The sequence below is a fragment of the Delphinapterus leucas genome, chromosome 9 (genome assembly GCF_059928025.1).
Source record: "Delphinapterus leucas isolate spDelLeu-1000000601 "Yukka" chromosome 9, BTC_Dleu_Yukka2, whole genome shotgun sequence".
In the NCBI taxonomy this organism is placed as follows: Eukaryota; Metazoa; Chordata; class Mammalia; order Artiodactyla; family Monodontidae; genus Delphinapterus; species Delphinapterus leucas.
The window spans coordinates 69,225,074-69,248,489 of NC_143137.1; the positions used below are offsets into that span (position 1 = coordinate 69,225,074).

At 40.7% G+C, this 23,416-nt stretch overlaps 1 protein-coding gene across 1 annotated transcript in view; it reads left to right on the plus strand.

Moving 5' to 3' along the window:
* Positions 1-2,054: 2,054 nt before the first annotated feature.
* TSPAN13 (tetraspanin 13) overlaps positions 2,055-23,416 on the plus strand; it is a 61,975-nt gene continuing 40,613 nt past the window's right edge. The window contains exon 1 of the mRNA XM_022587538.3: positions 2,055-2,313. Within this exon, the coding sequence (XP_022443246.1) occupies positions 2,251-2,313 (63 nt within the window). The 5' untranslated portion in view covers positions 2,055-2,250. The remainder of the gene's footprint in view (positions 2,314-23,416) is intronic.

Consider the following 23,416-nt stretch of genomic DNA (forward strand, 5'->3'; position numbering starts at 1 on the left):
TTTCCTCCCTGGTAACCACCAGTCTGTTCTCTGTATCTGTGAATTTGTTTTTTGTTTGTTCATTTGTTTTGTTTTCTGATAGGTTTTTCTTTAAAAAAAACTATAGTTTTGTAGCTTTTCTAGCTCATTCTTGTTAGGGTGGGAGCAAATGGTCTTTTGCAAATTTCTACATCCAAATTCTAAGGTGGAATCCCACTATGTTCACTTGTTTTGTTTTCCAATTTGCAGTACTTTCTTTGTTTTCTCTCTTAAAGGCCACAACTCCTAATGCAACCCTCCTACAACTTTAGCTCTTGCCTGGTTTCCGTAACTGCTCCCTTAAATTGCCCCCCAGACTTAAGGGGAATTATAATAACTACCTGCTCTTGCTAGCTCTGAGCTGCTTCACTATCCTTTGTTGGCTTCCTTTAACCTTGTCCATATTTTTCAAAACAGTCCCTTTATTAAACTCTTCTCAGTCATTGAATGAGCCACCTCCTTCCTGCTGGGCCCCTGACTGATAGGGGACATTCCTATGAGAAAAAGTAAGAGATTCAACCCACAGGCAGATAGTAGAGTGTATTATGAAGAAAGCAAATAGAGAATTGTCACAGTTGGTTGAGTTATGTTGAAGTGGTAGTAACATTGGTGACATCCACGAATGAGAAGAGAAAGAATAGATTTCCCCCCTAATTCTTCTTTAATAAGCCTCTGGCTTCTCAAATGGAAAGCTGAGCCACAAAGTTTTATTTGGGTTTGAGGGTCATTTTCCAGATTAAAATTAAAAAAAAAAAAAAGGAACTCATTTGGGTGTATACAAAAGGTTAATGTGGAATACCAAGGCTAAAGAATTAATGTGGCTTTCTTGGTGAAGTCGGGTCTGGGAAGGTAAAGAGAGATTAGAAGAGGAAGCAGAAAATTCCAAGAAGACAAATTATTTTTATCAGCTGCAATATTTTATTTAACATATACAGTATCATTTGCTATCACATAACTTACTCAGCATGAACCCTTAGGTTTCATATAAGTACCTGAATATTTCTCTCTAAGAACCTTTTATGGTAGAAGGCACCATGAAATAACCAAACCTTTATTGGCTTAGCTTAGTGCTTGGAACACAGCAGGTTTTCAAAAACTGTTAGATATATTAATACTAGCTGACATATATTAAGGACTAGCTGAGTCCTTACACTGTGCCAGGCGCTCTGCAAAGAGTGCTTGACATACTGTTAATATCCCAATTTATAGGTGAGGAATCTGAGGATACATGAAGCATTTCTATAATAGACACTCAAAATGATAATGAATTGACAGAGGTGGAGACTGTGTCATTAAAAATTTTTCACAGTTGTTTGTGGGAAAAAACCCCTCAGCTTATTGAAATGCAAGATTGGAAGACAGAAAAACCTCTTGATTTTCTTTTGCATGTATGATAAAGTTTATCAGCATTTTTGCAAATCCCTGAAGGATACATCTGACCTGACAAGGGTCACAATTATGGGCCATATACCTTACCTATTTTCTGAGAAAAGCAGAGATTTCATCTCTCCGTTTATTCTTTCACTTATTTCCTTCCTTTCATTTCCCCCCACTTCATTCTCTCTTTTAAATCGTTCACGTTCATTCATTTATTGCTTCATTCCTTCCTTTTTTCCTTCATTCAAACAAGGCCAGGTGCTTAATTTTAAAATCTCATTCAAAATGGTGCCACGTCACCCGCTGGGGCCAAGAACCGAGAGGTGCTGTCATCTTTCTCCCTGCCAGCGTGGATCTCCGGGGAGTCCCGCCCTCTTCTCCTCACCTGCTCCCCAGGAACCCGCGGCGAGGTCGCTGCCACACACTCTGGCCTCAGGCACTCTCCCTCAAGGCCTTCGCCCCTTCCCCCTCTCCCGGGGGCCGCCCCGCCCCGCCCCTCCCCTCCCCTGCCCTCCCCTCCCCTCCCGGATCCCAGCTAGCTGAGCGCATTTATTTGCATATTTCTACCTTTGTTCCCCGCCGGCGGCCAATCAGCGCGCGGGGCGAGGCGGGGGTCTGGGCGGGGCTCGGGCTCCGACTCTGTCTTCAGCTGCTGCGGCCGCAGGTTCCAGAGCGGGTAGGAACCGCCGCGGGCGCGACGCGCGCTGCAGCCACTGCTCAAGCCCCGGGCCCCCCACCGCGTCTCCGCTGCTGCGTCGCCTCGGCCAGGCCCCGAAGGCAAGGACAAAGAGGCTGCCTGGAGGCTCCGCCGGAGCCAGACTTTACCTGCAGTTGCCGGGAACCTCAGGCTCCAAGATGGTTTGCGGGGGCTTCGCGTGTTCCAAGAACTGCCTGTGCGCGCTCAACCTACTCTACACCGTGAGTATCCCGAGCCCGTTCCTCCCCGCCTGGGGGCTTTGCACCTGCTCGGGTGCTCCGTGACTTCCCTGTCTGGCCAATGACTCTCACTTCATTCCCGCACCCCCTTTCTGTCTTCCCACGCTCTGGCCTCCCCCGCCCGGCCTCGCCATCCGTCCCCGCCGGGGACCAGGAGCCGGCGACTGTCGCAGTCTTTTCCTTTCATTGTGAAGCCGCCGTCTTTCTGGCTCACTGGCCGCGTCTCTTCCCCATTGCTCTACCCCGCCCCCTCACCCACCGCCTTGTTTTTCAGTTATTTGACCAGACCTCTCCACTTTCCCATCCTTATACCTTCTGCAACTCGCTCTTGGCTCCCAAATCCATCTGGGGCGGATTTGGAGGCGGGAGCCGCCTTGGGTTTGAGGACAGTTTTGCAAAAATAGCGTGATCTGAAACTGACAAGGCGGCATATGGATGGTGTGCGTCGTGTTTAGCTCTACGTGCGCCTGTGATTTTAATTGAGGCCACCGTGTAGGTTCACAGGATATCCGCAGCTTCCGAAGTTTGTTTCGTGCTTACATAAAGGAATGTCTTTTTGCGGGGAGCGGGAGTTGGGGGGGGGGGAGTTTTGCTTATACCTGATGCTTTTTCCATGTATCTCCCCTCTTATCATTCCTAAATCCATTTTAAGCTAAATTCTCCAGTAAATAAGCGAGCCTCCACCCAGGTTGTTTCTTTCCCTGCCAACCAGCTTGGGCTTTTTAGTTTTAACCCTGCAGTGTATGTTTGTAATTTTTGAGGGGCAATTCAGGGTGAACAGGAGGATGGGAGAGTAGATTGCCGTTTACCAATGGCCTACCACGTCCCAGATTTTACATACACTTTCCTTTTTCTGACAATCATCCGAGGCAGGGGGCATTGTCTAAATTTTATACGTAAGATAATAGACCGAAAAGGGCTTTAATAACTTTACATAGTTGATAGTTGGCGAGTCAAGAAGTGGAACCCAGGCTGTGGGATCCAGATCTTTCCACAGGCTTCTTCACCATGCAGAAGAAACTTCATCTTCTGTCATCATCCCTCCATCATAGTCTTGCTCCTGTCTATAAATACACCTGGGTTTGTTTTGCAGCACCCACCCTGAAAACAAACCCAGCTCCTGTGCATTAGCAGAGAGCTAGGCCATCTGTGCAAGCTTAGGTTACATCCTTGGAGTGCGGAGTCTGCCTGTGGTCCCCAGAAGGAGGGAGAGGCTGGGTCCTTTTAGCATTACTGTTCCCTTGTATGTGAACAGGGTTGCAAAGCTTTGAAAGCAAGACATAAACCTGTAAAAAGTATGTCTTTCTGACTAGTTAGTAGGAATCTAATCAACATGTCACTAATCCTAGATTTGGGAAAAATTCTAGACCACCTGGTGATTCAGGTACTTGTAATCGGAGATCCATGTCAAGTTTCAGATGAGAATCCACCTTTGTCTCACCTGAACATGCCTATCACATTGATTATTTATTAAGTAAAAGCTGACCAATTCTCCAGGTATTTTCTTTTGTTAGCATGAATGGCCTGTTTAGAACTTCACATTCCCCATTTTATGCTGACTTCTGCCCCTCCCCCTCATGATTTAGCTACCTGTTTGCCAGACATTTAACCTTATAGTATCTGCTTACACACAGTAGAATGTCTGCGTTGCATACTTACGTCACTGAGGAGGTCTATATAGATTAATATGCCGTATATATATATTTTTCTAAAGGCAAGTTATTTTTAAATCTGGTTCTGTTGCTTTTGAGATATGTCATTTCTGCTTGAATCTCTTGTGTATTAGGAAAGCAAAGAGAAAGGTAACTCTGAAGGAGCATATTATATAAGACTTTTATATCTGTTCTAAATTATTGACCTTCAGAGTGTATTCTATTGATTTTAATAGCACTGTAGTAAAAATTAATTGGAAATTCACAGGATTGTAAAGATGGCTGGCCCTTTTAAATCTAAACCTTTTTATTTTTTTTTTAATTTATTTATTTGTTTATTTTTGGCTGTGTTTGGTCTTCGTTGCTGCCCGCGGGCTTTCTCTAGTTGCGGCGAGCAGGGGCTACTCTTTGTGCGGTGCGCGGGCTTCTCATTGCGGTGGCTTCTCTTGTTGCGGAGCACGGGCTCTATGCGTGCGGGCTTCAGTAGTTGTGGCTCGCGGGCTCCAGAGTGCAGGCTCAGTCGTTGTGGCACACGGGCTTAGTTGCTCGGGACCAGGGCTCGAACACGTGTCCCCTGCGTTGGCAGGCGGATTCTTAACCACTGCACCACCAGGGAAGCCCTAAGGCTTTTTAGAAAAAGGATATTTCTTAAAATGAATTACTGTCTACTGCTTATACATTGTGAACAAGTTTAGATGAGTTCAGCAGTTTAAACTGGAAATGAATGAAAGGTAAACATTGAACCAGGTCTTAAATAGATGATGAAAATGTGCCATTGCTATTATTTAGATTCTGTATCTTCCCTGGTTTCACCTCAACATCTTAAGATGGGAAATGTCAAGTGGTTGGGGGAAGGGTTAAGGCTGAAGACTTGGGAGACATTTCTTTTTAAGGCATGAATAGGAGGACCCTTTATAGGTTCCAATCCCACCTGGGTCGCTGCCTCCGAAATAAGCTCAAAGTTGTGGGATTGGATCTGAGATTATTTCTAAAAGTGTTAGTAAATCCAGGATTGCATATGGACATGGTAGGTGTAAAGGCCATGGTCTGCTTTGAGTCATCACTCTTGCCTTGAAGCATTTTCTTGAGGAACTTAGGGCAGCCTAACTGTCCACATGCTCAGGTGGCCTGCTTACGGCCTTGAGATTAGGGCAGAATTCATGACCAGTCCAGAAAGCATGTCATTAAAATAGGTTGGATGGAACATCCCCCAAACTTGTCATGGATTTTTGATCACTAGCCAAAGGTGGGGCTGATTTTTGTTGTTGGTTATGGTTTGGTTGTTTTAATTAATAGAATCCCTAGTAATGAACAACTTTACGTTAGTGTAGTGAATATCAACAGTTTATAGATACAGGAGGAAAGGGAGAAGCTATGGTTTCTTTATGCACTTTCATGATGTTAAAGAAAAGAGAGTGACTTGCTCTAGAACTTCCTACATTTATAGAAACTGAATGTTTCTTCACTCAACAAATATTTATTGAGCGTCTACTGTGTGTAAGGCACTGTTCTCAGTCTGGGAATACAGCAGTGAACCAAACTGGGCTTTGAAATCAACATGCCTTATGAAGCCTCTTTTTCATTCACTATCTTCTCTACATATGATCTCAAGAGCTTTCTTCAGTCAATAAACATTTGCTTACTGTGTGCATTCTGCTGAGAGCTGTGGGAAATAATAAACACATACAAAGGCAAGTACCTCCTCTGTGAAGACAGGATCTAGTGGGGATTTATGGAGTGGAAAAATTAATATTATATAAGGGAAGGACTGACTTTAGGTGCCACAAAATTTAGGACTAGGGTAGGTCTTTGTGGGTTGGAGAAGAAGGTATGATTGAATTGAGGAAGTGTGGAAATAGCTTGGTCTTTTTGATACTGTTCAGGATATAAACACAAGTGAAAACTGCTTTGGGAAAACGGTCTATTTTATTTTTAATCGTTTATTTTAAAATAATTTTGATTGAAAGTATTTTGAAAAAAAGTGAAAAATAACTCTAATTATTCCTAGTGATTTGTGGGGAATTTTAGAAGGTATGAAATAAGTGTTATATTAAAATATGTAACGTTTTGAATATGTCTCCTTGTGCTTCTTAAACAGAGAAAAAACACTTCTAGGAATCGACTGCTGTTTATATGTATGTGTGTGTGTGTGTGTGTGTGTGTATGAATAGTTTTAATTAAGAACATAAGGAACAGAATATAACTCATGGTCTTTAAATAAGGGTCATTTCAGAAGCTTCAGTTTTGCTTCTTATTCTATATTTATTCTTCTAAAATCTAAGTTTGCTTCTGTTGGTTTTTTGCAATATTTTTTCTATATCTTGGGTTGCTTTGGGGAAAAAAAAATCTCCATGCAGTCAAAAATTATACCAATTTACATTCATTTTAAGACATATGTTTATTTGCGTTTTAGGTATCTCTGAAATTGAGGTTGTCTTAAAATAGGTAAAACATAGCAGATAAATATATATATATGTATGTATGTATATATATATATATATACACACACATATATATATATATATATCTGTACAGTCTATGGAGAGAAGAACAGCTGGGTTTCGGAAGAAAACCTAAATTTGAATACCAACTGTACAGCTTGCTTGGAATTTAACCTTGGGCAAACGTCTCCATCTGAGTTTCACTTTTTTCATTTATAAACTGGTGATGATATTTTTCATTCTTCCCTCGTGGAGTTGTTAGGATAAAAGGAGAGAATGTGGATAAATGCTTTGGATGTGCTATAGAAAAAAGAGCAAGTTGTTACAGCTTCGTGGAAAAAGTTGAATTATTTTAAATTTCTGAATTACAAACCTGTAAGTTACAATGGAAAGGTTTTCAAACTACTGGGATTTCTAACACTTACAGGCTGGTGTTAACTCAAGCAGGCCCTACGGGGGCAAGAGTTCATACCCTCAAAGCAGTAATATTAATCTTTCAGTTGTAAGAAAAAAATGACTGAGGTATGGTGAGTATAAATTTGGAATGATTTTCCTGTACATTTTTAAAAGTCCTATTCTGGTCATTAGAGGGCTGGAAAAGTATAATTTTGTTCAGTTTCTACTCCAAAATAAATGAAAAACACTAATACTTCAGCCAAAGAAAAAAATCTACTTTTGTAATTGCCTTCAAATTATTATATTTGACATTTTTCAAAATTCTGATCATTATTTTTCAAATTATTCTTATTTAATATGTGGTTAGGCTTATGTTATTTCTCAGCCCTTGTTCAAACTACTGAATGAATTTAAAATATTTAAGTGGTTGCTGAATATTTACTTGGATTTTGAATTTAAAAATGATTCACTGTTTACAGAACCTGGAATTTTCATGTGATGCTGTTGAGCTGGTGTTCATAGTCGGCCTTTGTGCCAAATATGTTTGTGAAATTTCCCAACTTTTGATTTTAAAACAGTTACCGAAATGTGCTATTTATGTCATTTCTTACTTGAAATGAGGTCATTTTCTTTCACAAAGTTTAACAACATAATTAAGAGGCTTTTAGAAAGAAAGAAAATTTATTAGGGGAATAATTGTATTTCAGCCTACGTTTGAAAAGTGAGGTTTGAACATCTCAGTGGTTTAATTTGCATACAGTTTTAGGTAGTTTAAAAGTGGGCCATCATCACCTCAAACACATATGAATTACTGGTGAAGACAGGCTAGGTTTAGTTCGTCTTCCTTCTTATCACATTTCACCTGAATTGTTCCTCCATATTATCTTATCACTGTAAAATGAATAACGCACTTGTAATAGTGGATGAAAACTCTCAGAGAATAAACCCGAATTCCTTAGCATGCCATTTAAGATCTTTCACCATCCGCTCTTCCCGTGTGCATGTCTTCATATATTTCAGCTACAGAGGGTTCCCCAGACATTTTGCCCTTTGTTGCCTGTCTTTGCTAATCCTCTGCTCTTGACCTATAATACCTTGTTCTGTCTTTGTAAAACTACTCAAATAAAGCCTCCCGTTTCTTAAGGCAGAAAGAATTGTTTCCTTAAATTTTCACTTGGGAATCAATCTTACTACTTGAGTGCCACCCCAGACTAATTCAATCAGTATTCAGAGAGAGGGAGAGGCATGTGATTTTTTTGGTTAAAAAAAACCCTTTTTAAAATCTTCCTAGCTAATTCTAAATTACAGTGAGGGCTGAGAGTCAGTGTTGTAAGATTTTATTTTATTCTGTCTTTGCCATTAACCATACCAATGCTCCATACTATAGATTGCTTTGTGTTTGCTTTTTCCCCAGCTAGACTATCCACCATTCATTGGCGGAGATCATAGCTTTCTCTTTGTTGCATCCTTTGGTTTGTAGCATTTTTTTTTTTTTTAGCACAGAGCTTATACTTTCTAAATACTTCTTGAATGGAATTTGCAGAATTGGCTGTTCCCTTTTCACCAGAGGTAAAACATACCTAATGAAAGCTTGCATAAACAGGATAATTTGATCAAAATTAAATCTAGAAGGCAGCCAAATATTTTAAGACATGAAAATTAGCGTTGGGTTAAAAATAATAAATAGGAATTGCTTTTATCTGTCTACTGTAGAATCTAATATGTTTCTTGAAATACTCTTTTCTCTTTTCTCTCCCATTGTTGGCCAAGCTCTCCTATGCATCTGAGGTTTTCCTGTAACCTTTCCCGTGAACAAATCAGCTTTCCGTAAAATTGTACTAGAATCATTGTTGGATAGGGTTCTTTATATTATTAGTCTAATTTATTATTATTAGTCTAACATAAATGTTAAGACGAACCCAAATAATTTTTCTTTTATTCATTCCAATAATATTAATTAAGCAACAGCAGCAGTGAGCGAAACAAACCAAAAGGTCCTGCGTTCCTGGATCTTACGTTTGGGGAGGAAGGTAGGTGATAAGCAAATAAGCAAATAAGTTATACATCATGTTAGAAGGTAAAATGCTATGGAGAAAAATGGAGTAAGAAGGCTGAAGCACAGTGGGGCAGTGGGGGGGGGTAGGGGAGGATAAGGGCATATTTTTATGTGTGGTGGTCAGGATTAGCCTTCTCGGTAAGATAGCAGTGGAACAAAAACTTGAAAGAGATGAAGGACAGACATCTGGAAAAAGTCAGTGGAGGGAACGGCCTTTGAGAAGATCCTGAAGGAGTATTTCTGATTTATGCAAGGGACAGAGAGGATGCCTGTGGCTGGGACAGAGTGAGCAAGCTGTGGGTGGAGTGGTTGGAAATGAGTCAGAGAGTTTCTGGGACCCAGATTGAAGGAATTGAACTTTTACACCAAGGGAAATGGGGAGCCATTGGTGGCTTTGGGCCTGATTTTCATTTAAACGTTTGTCTGGCTCCTGAATTGAAAATAGATTATAGATGGCAAAAGTAGAAACAGTGAGATCACCTGTAAGGCTACTGCAGTAATTTAAGCAAAGATGATGGAGGTTTGGACCAATATTATAGCAATGGAAGTAAGAGAAATGGTCAGATTTTGGGTGTATTTTGAAGGTGGTGCCAACATAATTTCCTGATAGATGAGAATGGGGTGTGAGAGAGACCAGTCACAGATTACTTGTGGTTTATGGCCTAAACAACTGGCTTGCTGAATCTGCTATTAACAGGAATGGGGAGACTGGGTGGAACAGGCTTTGGAAGGAACATAAGAGGTTCAGTATTAGATGTGATGCCAATCAGATACCCAAGTGGAGATGTCAGATGGCAGGTAGTCTGATAACAGTGGAGTTCAGGGGAGAGGAATAGCTGGAGGTTGAAATTCAGGGAGCCATCAATGTAGAGAGTGGTATTTAGAATTGCTCCTAGATGAAATCAACCAGTTAGTGAGGATAGGTAGAGAAGGGCAGTGATCTGTGAACTGAACCAAGGACACTCCTTTTCTTTTTTTTTTTTTGTGATACGTTGGCCTCTCACTGTTGTGGCCTCTCCCATTGCGGAGCACAGGCTCCGGACGCGCAGGCTCAGCGGCCATGGCTCACGGGCCCAGCCGCTCCGCGGCATGTGGGGTCTTCCCGGACCGGGGCACGACCCCGTGTCACCTGCATCGGCAGGTGGACACTCAACCACTGCGCCACCAGGGAAGCCCAGAACACTCTTATAATAACAGTTTTCGGAGACAAGGAGGAACCAGCCAAGGAGCCTGAGAAGCAATGGCCTGTCAGGTAGGAGGAAAACCTGGTAGAGGCGGGTGTCTTAGAAGCCAAATGCACGTCATTTTAAGGAGGCAGAGTTGAACATCTGTGTCAAATGCTGCTAAGTAAGATGAGGACTAAGTTATGATTCTTAAGTTGATCAATGAAGAAGTCACTGAAAAAAGCAATTACCCTTTTATTTTGTCATATGATAGACTATATGTTCCTCAACAGTAAGGACCGTGTCCCAATCACTCCGGCTTTCCTGAATGCCCAGCACAGCATTGCCATATGGTTGACATTTAGTTGATTGAAAGAAGGAGGCAGTGCAGGGCTGTTTCGCCCATAATTCCACTTCTTCTCTCCCAAAACTGCTCCGAAGAAGGAAGACGTAGGGTGGGGTTGAAACTTTGTTGGCAGCTGTGAGTGCTACCTCAAACCAGTTATCCTTGGAAAATGGCAAGTCAGGATGCCTTACTTTTGATTCTCTTTATATAATTTCTTCCCAGCAGATATTATATATTATGCATTCTGTGCCTTGTAAGTATAAAGCAATCTGCTTGGCACCAAGGAGAACATAGAGAAGAAAAATATGTGACAACAGCACATGAGCCTTCCTTGTATCACTTGAGGAATGAAAATGAGACGAAGAACTGTGGTCTTGGCTTCAACACTAAATGTCTGGATATTTAGCAGTATCCAGATTATTTACAGAATTTTCAAATTTCCATCCAGATGTTTGGTATCAGAGAAACACATGCTTCATAATCACTGAATTGTTCTTCAATTGTTCACATTAGGCAGAAGTTCAGAGGGAGAGTTCAGTGTCACGTGTAATTACTCTTATGACTGTTGAAGCATGGAGATGGTCTGGGGCCTTAGTTTTTAATGTATCGGTGGGTGCTGCGTTACATTTTGGTGGTATAGTCCTTGTAAATCTTATTACTGTTTTAAGTTTCTTACGCTCCACTATCATCACGTCTTCTCTCTTGCTTTAGTGCTGACAAAACATTTTTGAATGATTTAACTGCAGAATCGCATCCAGTTTTTTCAAAGTTCTACGTTCCTCTTTCGTCCTCAAAGCAATTCACTTACCCTGGTAGAATTTGGATGCTCAAAAAGTGTAGCTGCTCTAGAAATGATTCAGGTCTCTCTTTGCATGTTGTTTCTGCAATGTGGTGGATATTTGGTGAAAGAATGAAACTCTCTTTTATAGGTTATATAGAGAAAGAATAATCTGGAACACATGAGGCTGGATTTCTTCACCCCAAATATTGATTACGTTAGGGAATAAGCATTTTCCTATCCCTAAAGCATAATGAACAAGATCATGAGCTCTTTCCGTCTGCAGTGTATTTTGAGTACCTCTTCTGTACCAGGCACTTAGCCACATGCTAGGAATATCAGGTCAACATGTGCTTTGACTGTATGGCTCTCAAAGTGTAGAGGGCTCATTAGAAGAATTCAAAGTATGACTGGAGGTGGGGAATAGTGGCTAATGAGTTACCTTGAGAGGTAAGCCAGGCCCTTCGCATTCTTGGATTTGTCAGCCTGGTATTTGGACTTTATTCTGAGATTAGAAACAAAAGATAGCCGGCATGGGAATCACCTGATCTATTGGCTTTAAGTTAAAGACCATCAAAGACTACCATATTAGGAATAGAGTCCAGCTGCTGGTAAGAGAAACCCAGCTACTGCTGCTTCAAATAGTAAGCTCTATTATTTTCATGTAGCAAGATGTCTTGAAGTAGGTAATCTAGAGAAGGTGCACAATGCAAGCATGTTATCAAGGTCCCAATTATCCTACCCTACCATCCTTGGTATGTGACTTTCTTCTTTGTCACCCAATTACATCTGCAACCCTAGGCATTAGGATTTGTTCCCTGCTGGAAGAAGGATAACGCTGTAAAATGCTTTTCCTCATAAAGCTCTGTGTGTGTGTGTGTGTGTGTGTGTGTGTGTGTGTGTGTGTGTTAGTTCTATTGAAGTATTAATGACATACAGTAAGCTGCACATATTTAAAGTATAAATTTGATAAAGTTGTGACACATATATACACCTGTGAAGCCATCATTGCTTTCACGACCTTGAACATATCAACCCCCAAAGTTTCCTTATCCTCCTTTGTAATCCCTCTCTCCTGGCACATAACCTTTGCTCCCAATTTGCAGGCAACCACCGACCTGCTCAGCAGTAAAATTGAGGCTGGAGTTCAATTTGGTAAGCCTGGGGAGGGTGTTTGCAGGAGGGAGATGGCCTAGGAGATTTCTCTGGCTCATTGAGTCCCTTCTCGTTTGGTCCTTAGAGTAAAAAGTTTCAGGGAGGTCTTTTAGGCTAAAAGGGAGTGCTCCTGTTTTGTAAAAGCCCATTGACAAAGTGAAGTATTTAGAGTTAGTCTAGGCGGGGAAGGTGGTCCCAGTGGGGAAGGTAGACAGGGTCACTGCAAGTTTGCAAGTATTAAAAATGTTACGATAAACACTTGCAAGATGAAGCTTGCGTTGAACAGAATTCTTTATAAGTTATAAATGAACTTAAAAGAATGTGTTGGCAAGATAGCACAGACTCTTAGAAGGATATAATTGGGAGATTCAATAGTTGGATCATCAAGTATGGCTGGATCAAGGGGCTCAGAAAAGGTCAGAACTCTCTTGTTCCTTCTATCCACTTCTAAGCCCAGCTTGCCTCTGCATAGATTCTTTTTGAGGCCAGAACTTTCCATGTGCAAGATGGTCACTGACAGAATCAATTTTAATTGTCCTTATGGCTTGCTATACCAGGGGAACCCTTTTTTTCTCTTTCAATATTCCTGTATGATCATATGGGACATACTAATTAACCCTGTTGGTTTATGGACCCAACCCATGAACCAGTCACTGTATGTAGGAGGATGAGCAACCATGATTGCTGCTGGCAGTGGTTAGAGGGGGCCAGTGAAACACTGTGATTATGGGTTTTATAAGAAATGTATGTGCTGGGTTGTAAAAACACCATATGTCCCCTACAGAGATCATTTGTCCTCTGAGTAGGAATTTGAATCTTCTATTCCTAATTCTAGAATGTTCTAGCAACTCCATCATTTGAAAGGCCTACTGTAGTGGTTTAATGGTTCAACACCTACTTAAGCTAGATTGTAAAGAACATTATGCACAACACTTCTTTTCTTTCTTCTGGAGTGGCATTGTGTGTAATTGATCCAAAAAGTGCATAAATACATGTTTATTAGTTTTAAATAATTTTATTTGCTAGAGTGATCTCAGAGATAAAGACTGTGCATCCCGACTAGGATTTCTTGCTCCCCTACTCCAGGCAATGCACTATGTGCTTGTGTATGAATGTTGGCATATGTGACAAATTTTCTAGGTCGGGTAAAAGAAAAATAAGCACAAAATGAATAAGCAAGGATTTGGTAGTTAACTAATAGCAAAGTTGTATGAGTGAGGACCTTATTGTTCGTTTATACATGTGCAACCAGATCTCATAGGGAGTAAGTCAAGGAGACGCTAATGAAAACTATATCAGTCGGGCTACAGAGCAAGAACTACAGTTTCTTATGCATTATAATATTGTCTTTACTATTATATCTCGATGTTAAAAATTACTTAACTGTGTTGCTAGGCACTATGATATGGTCCTACAGGAAGAAAAAAATGCACCAAACAGAAAGGTTGCCACAGTTCTGCCTCTGTCATTGGGTATGTCATTTTGCTACTCTGATTTATCACCTATAAAATGAGGGGACTCGGTTAGGGTCACTGGCCAGATAGCTTTGTGCCGCTAGTGCCCTCCTTCATCAGAATCTATGGGATTTCCCTGGCAGTCCAGTGGTTAAGAATTCGCCTTCCAATGCAGGGGATGTGGGTTCGATCCCTGGTCGGGGAACTAAGATCCCTCATGGCACGGGGCAACTAAGCCCATGCACTGCAACTACTGAGCCCACGAGCCTCAACTAGAGAGAAGCCAGGGCGCCACAATGAAAGATCCCGCGCAACTAAGACCCGATGCAGCCAAAAATAAAAATAAATAAATTTTTTTAAAAAAAGAATCTATCCATGTGCGCACTAATGGTTTTGCCACCACCTCCTTTTTTAAGGATTTGCTTGGGGAAGCAATACCAGTTGTAGACACTTTTATAATCTTGCCTTGGTGTGGCTTTTCATAAATTTTAGCTTTTGTACTGTCTCTTTTAAAAGCTCTTTTTTGTATGGTTCACTTTTCTTTGTTTTAAAGAGAGAACAGGAAAGGTTGGTGCTTCCTGTTCATAAATAACATTGCTATCAACAAGTTAACAGATCCATAATTTGTTTTTATCAGCCTTCTGTCTCCCAAAGGAAGGAAACTATTTGTCATAGGTCTAAATTTACTTTCTATTACCATTGGTCTCATAAGGAAACTGTTGTTATTATTACACAAAAAATTCATGCAGTTTCTTTGTCTACCAGGTTCTAGTTACAAGCAGGCTTTTTAATTATACAGTTAGAATCTTATTGGAATCCATAATTTGTATATCACTCATTTGGAAGACGTCACATAATCCCATTCTCTTCAAAATTAAAAACCAACCATAACATACAATTACCACTATTCAGAAATAAATTGCTTCATTATTACCTTTAAAAGGCTCCTTCTTAGTAAAAGTTAAAGAAACACTGATAATCAGATCTAATTAGAGGCATATCATAAAACTTTAGGCGTTGTTTCTAATTTAAAAAGTTAATTATGAGTACTTGGGGATTTTTGTTACAGTGTGTTAGAGACAGCAGTCACACCCAAAAACATTTATGTTGTTTTCAATTTTGCTTTATTAAAAAAACCAAACAGGGCTTCCCTGGTGGTGCAGTGGTTAAGAATCCACCTGCCAATGCAGGGGACACGGGATCGAGCCCTGGTCCGGGAAGATCCCACATGCCGCGGAGCAACTAAGCCAGTGCGCCACGACTTCTGAGCCTGTGGTCTAGAGCCCGCGAACCACAACTACTGAGCCCCTGTGCCAAAACTACTGAAGCCCGCATGCCTAGAGCCCGTGCTCCGCAACAAGAGAAGCCACTGCAATGAGCAGCCTGCGCACCGCAAGGAAGAGCAGCGCCCACTCACTGCAACTAGAGAAAGCCCGCATGAAGCAATGAAGACCCAATGCAGCCATAAATAAATAAATGTTTAAAAAAACCCAAACATATTTTGGGGGTTTATCATAAAATTGAGTCACTTAAGTAAGTTTATGTTTGGACAGTTTCTCTGTTGTAATAAATGCAAAATTTGTTTTTGATTGGACAGTTAAATCATGTTCTCGTCTACATTACAAATGAGAATGTGTATTTAGGAGTCGGGTACCTCTCCTAAAGGAGAAGGAGGTGATAGGGTGGTGTCAAGATGCATACGTGAGTCTACCCAAGTATGACAGACCTAGAGCTTCACTTTCTGTTATAAACAAGTGGAGAATCAGTGAATTACTGCCTACTGTCTTCAGGTCTCTACCACCTTCATTTGAAAACTTTCCTTTTTCTTAAGTGGGTGCAAATTGTAGGGGAGAATGTGGGCAGTACCTGGAAATGCACAATTGGGAATTAATGTGAAATATTTGAGAGACAAATGAGAATATCTTGATGCGAGTAGCCATGTTTGGGGAAATGTGGGAAAAAAGGCTGGATGAGGCAAGTTGGACAGATTTACAGAGGAAAGCAAAGCGGAAGAATTTAGTATTGGTGTTCCAGTAAGAAAAGGGTTGTTACATTTTCAGGCTACTTGTAACTTGGAAATGCTTTATATGCACAGAAAGTGATATGGTGGACTCATGTGATCCCAACAGCCTGATTTCACAAATGCCAGTGTTTTGCTATGTCTCTTCTTAAGAGGTTCAAAGTTATAAAGGGCCCCTCTCTGTTCCCTTTCCCAATCCCCACCAAAAGTATCATACTCACTATCCTGAAATCAACATACATCATTTCTATGCATGTTTATATATGACAATTTGATCTGGTAATCAACCACAGAGAAAATATAGTGGTTTTTTTAAAAAATAATTAATTTATTTTTGGCTGCGTTGGGTCTTCGTTGCTGCGCATGGGCTTTCTCTGGTTGCCGAGAGCAGGGGCTACTCTTCCTTGCTGTGCTCGGGCTTCTCATGCGGTGGCTTCTCTTGTTGTGGAGCACGGGCTCTAGGCGCGTGGGCTTCAGTAGTTGCAGCGTGTGGGCTCAGTAGCTGTGGCTTGTGGGCTTAGTTGCTCCGTGGCATGTGGGATCTTCCTGGACCAGGGCTCAAACCTGTGTCCCCTTCATTGGCAGGTGAATTCTTTTTTTTTTTTGCGGCATGCGGGCCTCTCACTGTTGTGGCCTCTCCCGTTGCGGAGCGCAGGCTCAGCGGCCATGGTTCACGGGCCCAGCCGCTCCGCGGCATGTGGGATCTTCCCGGACCGGGGCACGAACCTGTGTCTCCTGCATCGGCAGGTGGACTCTCAACCACTGCGCCACCAGGGAAGTCCTAAAGTGTTGTTTTTGTGTTTGAAAACTTATGTAAATGGTCTGTTTTATCAATATTTATACAATTTGTTTTATTTTTGGAATTTATAGATTTAATAGAAATAGATTAACACTTGTATTCTACTGTGTGATCACACCAGAGTTTGTGAATTCCCTAGTCATGGTGTTTGAGGTTGTTTTACATTTTTTACTGTTCCAACCAAGGCTGCAGTAAAATCTTGATACATGTATGTCTGGCTGGGGACATGGGCATTTTTCTTGGATATTAACCTAGAAGCAGAATTGCTGGGTTAGTAAGAGACACGTATCTGTAACTTTTTGAGGTGCTGCCAAATTGTTCTGTAAAGTGCCTGCAACAGTTGACACTTCTACTGGAATGTGAGTTCTAGGTTCTCTGCATCCTCGTGTCATCAGGCTTAATGTTTGCCAATCTAGTGAATGTGAGATCCACTCTGAAGTTCACTAGTGAGTACCTCATTGTTCTAATTTTTGCTTTCCTGATATATAATGAGATCTAACATCTTTCATTTGTTTATTGGCCTTTTGGATCCTTCTTCAGTGAACTGCCTCTCATTACCATTGACCACTTTTCAGTGTGCTTTTTGTCCTTTTAAATTGATTAGTAAGTGTTCTTTAATATATACTTCTGTGCTGGAAATATCTTCTAGTCCTAGGCATATCTGACATTTTTCTGTTTTTTTTTATCATAGAATTTAAAATTTTAATGTGAGGTATAGTTTGGTGGGTTAGAACATGGATTCATATCACAGTTCTATCCCTTCCTTGCTGTGTAACCTTGAGCTAATTTCTTAACATCTCTGTGCACAACTTCCCCCATCTGGAAAATGGAGGCAATAGTACTACCTACCTCTTAGGGTTGTTGAGAAGACTGAATTAGTTAATAAATGTAAAACATTTTGACTACTTCTTGTATGTAGTAAATGACATATTTGTATTATATGTGCTTTTGGGGGGTCTTGTTTAAGAGTGTTTCTTTAACCACAAAGGCAAAATATCTTTCTGTATTTTTTTCCCCAAAAGTTAAAATTTTGCTTTTTATATTTAGGCTTTAAAAGAGATTACTACTGTTATTTTTCAAAATGGGAAGGTAGTTGTGGAAGAGCTATTAATTAAAGACTGCTCTTTCCCTACTGATGTAGAATTCCATATCTCATCAAGCCCACACTGTTGGTTTTAGTTACTTGATTTTAATTACCAAACCATTATAATAAATTCTGATATTTGTTTGGATTATTTTTAACTTCTTTAGTTCTTTTAGTTTTATTTATATATTTAATCTTACTAAATAAAAAAAAATAAAACACATTCAAAAGCTATAGAGTCAGGCTCAGGTTTTGAAGAGCATGGTGAAAGCAATAACAAAGACAGAATTTGGGACAGTTAAATGTGACCACTGACAAAGGTTGATTTGTCACTAGGAGCATTTCTTATGCAGGGTGCTAGTGACAGTGTAGCTGGGCTGAGAAAAAGTGCAGCAGACACAGGCCTTTCTCTTTAATCTTCTTAAAAATGTTCCTAGCTCTTTGATGACATTTATTCTTCCGTGTAACTTAACGGATCATTGTATAAATTTTTACCCAAAACCATGAGACTTTGACTAGAAATACGTGAAATTTGTAGGCTAAATTGGAGGTGAATTGATGCTCTATTATAACGAGTGTTCCCACCATGAACATGATAAATCTCTTCATTTAATTTAGGTCTTTTCCATGTTCTTCAATTCATTTCATAATTTTCTCCATGGGTGTGTTGTAATACTTCTTTTAGATTTATTTCTATGTACGTCATATTTTGGGGACCTATTACAAATTGCTTTTAAGGAAGTGCATGAAGAGATTTGGAGGTGCATCAGCATGCTGTTGATTTTGTATAGTGACCTTTCTGTGACCTTTTACACTGGAAATACAGCTTTCTGGAGGTCTAGACATGCAAGGGTCTTAGTTCAGCTTCCCGCTTCTGCCTGGTTTAAAACCCGAGTCCTTCCCCTTTAGGGACTGTTCTGATCTGGGAATTCCTTTGCACCCTCTCATGGCCACACAGTGCCAGTTGTATGCTTGCCGTCTGACTTTCAGTTCTCCTTTCCTTTCTGGCCTGTGGGAATTTCCCATAGTTTCTCTGCACTCAGCTATATATATATATATATAAATATACATATAAATAAATACATATTATTTTAAAAGTTATTTGTTTATCTTTTTTGTTAATTAATTAATTTATTTTTGGCTGCATTGGGTCTTTGTTGCTGCGCGCGGGCTTTCTCTAGTTGCGGCAAGCAGGGGCTACTCTTCGTTGCGGTGCACGGGCTTCTCATTGCGGTGGCTTCTCTTGTAGCGGAGCGTGGGCTGTAGGCGCATGGGCTTCAGTAGTCGTGGCTCGAGGGCTCTAGAGCGCAACCTCAGTAGTTGTGGTGCATGGGCTTAGTTGTTCCACGGCATGTGGGATTTTCCCAGACCAGGGTTGGAACCCATGTCCCCTGCATTGGCAGGTGGTTTTTTAACCACTGCACCACCAGGGAAGTCCCTCAGCTAAATATTTAAATAAAATGTTGTCTTTTTCAATATTTTAAAGTATGAGTAGCAGGAAGGACTCAAGTTACGTGGGTAACTCAGTTGTCCAAGTTCTATAGTAGGATGAGTAATACTCTTCTCCCACCAAAGTTTCACATCCTCATCCTTAGAACCTGTGAATATGTGACCTTATACAGCAAAAGGGGCTTTGAAGATGTGATTAAATTAAGCATCTTGAGATAGGCGATTATTGTGGGTTACCTGGGGGCCGTATATAATCACAAAGGTCTGTATAAGAGGGATGTAAGTGGCTTATACTCAGAGAAAGTGATGTGCTTAGAGAAGCAGGTTGCAGTCTGAGAAATTTGAAGATACAACACAGCTGGCCTTGAAGATGGAGAAAGGGGGTATACTGGCCAAGGAGTGCAAGTGACTCCTAGAAGCTAGAAAAGGCAGAGAAATGGATTCTCCCCTAGAGCTTCCAGAAGGAATGAAGTCTTACTGACACTGTTACTTTAGCTTAGTAAGACCCATGTTGGACTTCTGACCTCCAGAATTACAAGAGAATACGTTTGTGGTGTTTAAGGCCACTAAGCTTGTGCTAATTTGTTAAAATGGCAATAAGAAAGTGATACATCCTCTCAAATGTTTTTGAAGGAGAGGTGCCTAGTATCATTGATGGGGATGACTAAAACTATATTAGAGACACAGCAGAGCGAACTTGGTGAGGAATACTCTCGAGTGAGAGGTACATAGAAGGGTGTAACCTTTTTCTTCTCCTACCTAGAAAAAAAAAATCAGAGCAAAGATACTTGTGAATGTTCTAGATAATGTTTTCAATAACAGCATAAAGCCTAGTCTGGAAGCTAGAACTTCTTATAGAAGTGATAAAGTGCCCTACCCCCCTTTTAGTTATAGACATTATTTTTCAAAGGGGAAAAGATTCTCATTATTAATACGCCTGTAACTTGGGTAGCTGAGAGAGCAGAGAGCAGTTTTCTCCTTTTGTTGAAATGCTGCTGTTGTAAATAAAGGATTTGGTTTGCTGGGAGGGTACTGACAAGGGATACCTGAATAATTCACTCCAGCTATATGGTAGGGATTACGTTGATGGTAAAATATCAGGCAGCTTTCTGTAACATGCATTCCTGACTTGTTCATCTCCAAATGCGAGAATTGTTTTGTGTGGGCTGCTGTGACAGATTACCACAAACATGGTGGCTTCAAAACAGCAGAAAGCTATTCTAACAGTTCACGAGGCCAGAAGTTAACCATCAAGTTGTTGCACTCCCTCTGAAGGCCCTAGGGGAGAATCTGTTCCTTGCCTCCTTGCCACTTTGCCTCTTCTGTGTTCTGGTGGCTGCCAGCGTCCCTTACCTTGTGGCCACATCACCCTCTGCCTCTGTCTTGATATTGCTGTCTCCTCTCTCTGTCTCTACTCTCCCTCTGCCTCCCTCGTAAGGATACTTTTGATGACACTTAGAGGCTGCCTGATAATCCAGGATAAGTTTGTCCCTTTTAGACCCTTAATTGAGTCACATCTTTTGCCATGTGATATAGCATTCATTCTTTTGCCGTATACGGTAATATTCAGTTGGGGTCATTTTTCATCCTACTATGTGTTCTGTTATGGTTCCTTTGCAGTCTTTGATGTGTTCTGTTTATCTGGATATTTTTGATTATTGTTCTCTACTCTGACCCACTTTGTAAAAATCTCTGACATAGCAATGATTTGTCCCATTGTAGTTTTTCATTCTCTCCTACATTGAATTCTAGAATGAAAGTCAGCAAGCTGCAGCCCATGGACCACATCCATTCCATTGCCTATTATTGTACAGCCTGCCAACTAAGAGTGGTTTTACATTTTTAAAGGGTTGAAAAAAAATCAAAGGAACATATTTTGTTCCACATGAAAATTATAAGACTTTAAATTTCAGTATTTAGGGGTAGCTTGTCTCTGGCTTCCATGTGTAGTGGGCACCAACCATTTGTTGATGAATATTTAACTCGTGGTAAGAATTTCATTAATGTTGTTAAGGATTTGGTACAATTCCCAAAGGATTCTTTAAAACTGTGGGCTAGAAGAATTTTATGTGTCATATTATTCATGCTTCTGATCTTTTTGGCCCTAAGACTCAAAGAAATATAGGGTAAATGTCCTGCCCCTGAATTTAGTTAAGTTAGTAAATAGTCATCACACCCAGGACTTGAAGCTTCCAAGTGTTGGTTAATTTTATATGTCACCTTGGCTGGGCTGTGATGCCAAGATGCTTTTTCAAGCATCAGTCTAGATGTTGCCCTGAAGGTATTTTTTAGTTGTGATTAACATTTACCCTCAGTTGAGTTTAAGTAATTATGGGCCTCATGTACGATATGAAACATGAAATCATTAAGAACAAAGACTACGTTTCCTAAAGGAGAAGGAATTCTGTCTCAAGACTGCATCACTGAAATCGTGTCAGAATTTCCAACCTGTCATCCCGTCCTACACATTCTGGACTTAGTGGACCCCACAATTCCATCAGCCAGTTCCTTCAAATAAATCTCTCTCTCTCACTCTCTCTCAATATATATCCTATTGGTTCTGTTTCTCTGGAGAACCCTGACCGATACAGCAAGTTACAATGATGTGTTGAGACTGTGGACCATCTTCAGTGTTTGTTGACTATGCTAAGCATCACTCTCTCCCCTCACTGAGGTGAGGCCCCTCCGGCATTATCTTCCTCTCCTTCCTTGACACCTCCTTCAGGCTTCTGCCTTTTACACCTCGTGAAAGGAAATGTGTTATATTCGGGTATAACAAAGTCAGAAATAAGCTCATTTGTGATGGGCCCAAGGACTTTTTCTCAATCCAAGATTGTTTGAAGTTGTGGGAAGACTGTGAGTTGATAAAAATGAGACAGAGGCAAATGGATCTGCTGAGAAGAAGCATTTGAGAAAATGAGGACTAATTTCTGGGTAGCAGTATTTGTGAGAAGTTTTTCCTCTTCTCCCTCTAAAAAGAAAAATTTCCTCTGTGTACTAATTCAGTGGAGAACATCAAGTCCATATAACACCATAACTTGTTCCTATCATGCTACACATAGTTGCTTTCATTCTCCAGTTTTGCTGCTTTATAATAAATGGATAAAAATGCAAATAGCTGGGCTTCCCTGGTGGCGCAGTGGTTGAGAGTCCGCCTGCCGATGCAGGTGACACGGGGTCGTGCCCCGGTCCGGGAAGACCCCACATGCCGTGGAGCGGCTGGGCCCGTGAGCCATGGCCGCTGAGCCTGCGCATCCGGAGCCTGTGCTCCGCAACGGGAGAGGCCACAACAGTGAGAGGCCTGCGTACCGCAAAAAAAAAACCCCGCAAAAACAAAAAAACCCAAATAGCTGCTGTATTTGTCCGTATTTAGCCATTTTACTTGTATGTCTATACATATAAGAAGTTTTACATACCAAGGCATTTAAAAATTGTGTCTGATAAACAATGACTACATTTATAAAAAATTACACATTTGAGTAAAGAACCATTTGAGTGAGTGATCATTTATTTTGTATGTCAAAACAAAGTTTATTAGGCCTTGAAGTGGTGCTAGAAAGTTTATTTTACATACTTTGATTCCTCCCAACAAGGTATTAAGCTGTCAACTTGCTCCAGGAAATGGCTGACTCTCGATTGACTTGAAGATACTGTCTCTTCCCTGTTCCACCCTCCACCCCGGCCCCCCCCACACCTATTTAAGTTGTATCTTCTATCAGTTGATTATAATCTTTATATGGCATGCTATTTAAGTGTTATTTTAAAGAAGTAACTAACTTTGAGTTGTACAGGTAATGACTGATTGAGGCATGTGTTTTACCTCTTACCCTTGATTTTGTTTTATAAGAATATAAATTAAATGATTGGGATGTAAAATAATTTCTTCTTGCTCAGAATGCCATTTTTACTCTGAGTAGCTAAAATCTCTTATACTCTTTTCATCCTAAAAGTTTTAATAGTCTCTCTCTATGTTTGAATTCTCACAGAATAGCCAATGATATCTAAAGCAATTCATTTCATCAACAATATTGTGAGATAATTTGACTGTTCCAAAGGCGAGGTTCTGTGATAGGCTCTGGGGATAAAGAGAAGTGAAAAGATGGGGTCTCTAAGTTGCTCAGAGACTCCTAGGAGAGACAGACTTGGAAACAGAATGTTAATGTGTTGAAGGGAACAGTGGAACCATATTTGAAGAACAGAGATTGCTCAGAGAATGGAGAGATGAATTTAGTTTGCTGGGGACTAGGAAGGCAGCACAGAGAAGGTTACAGTCCGGGGCTTTTTTTTGCTGT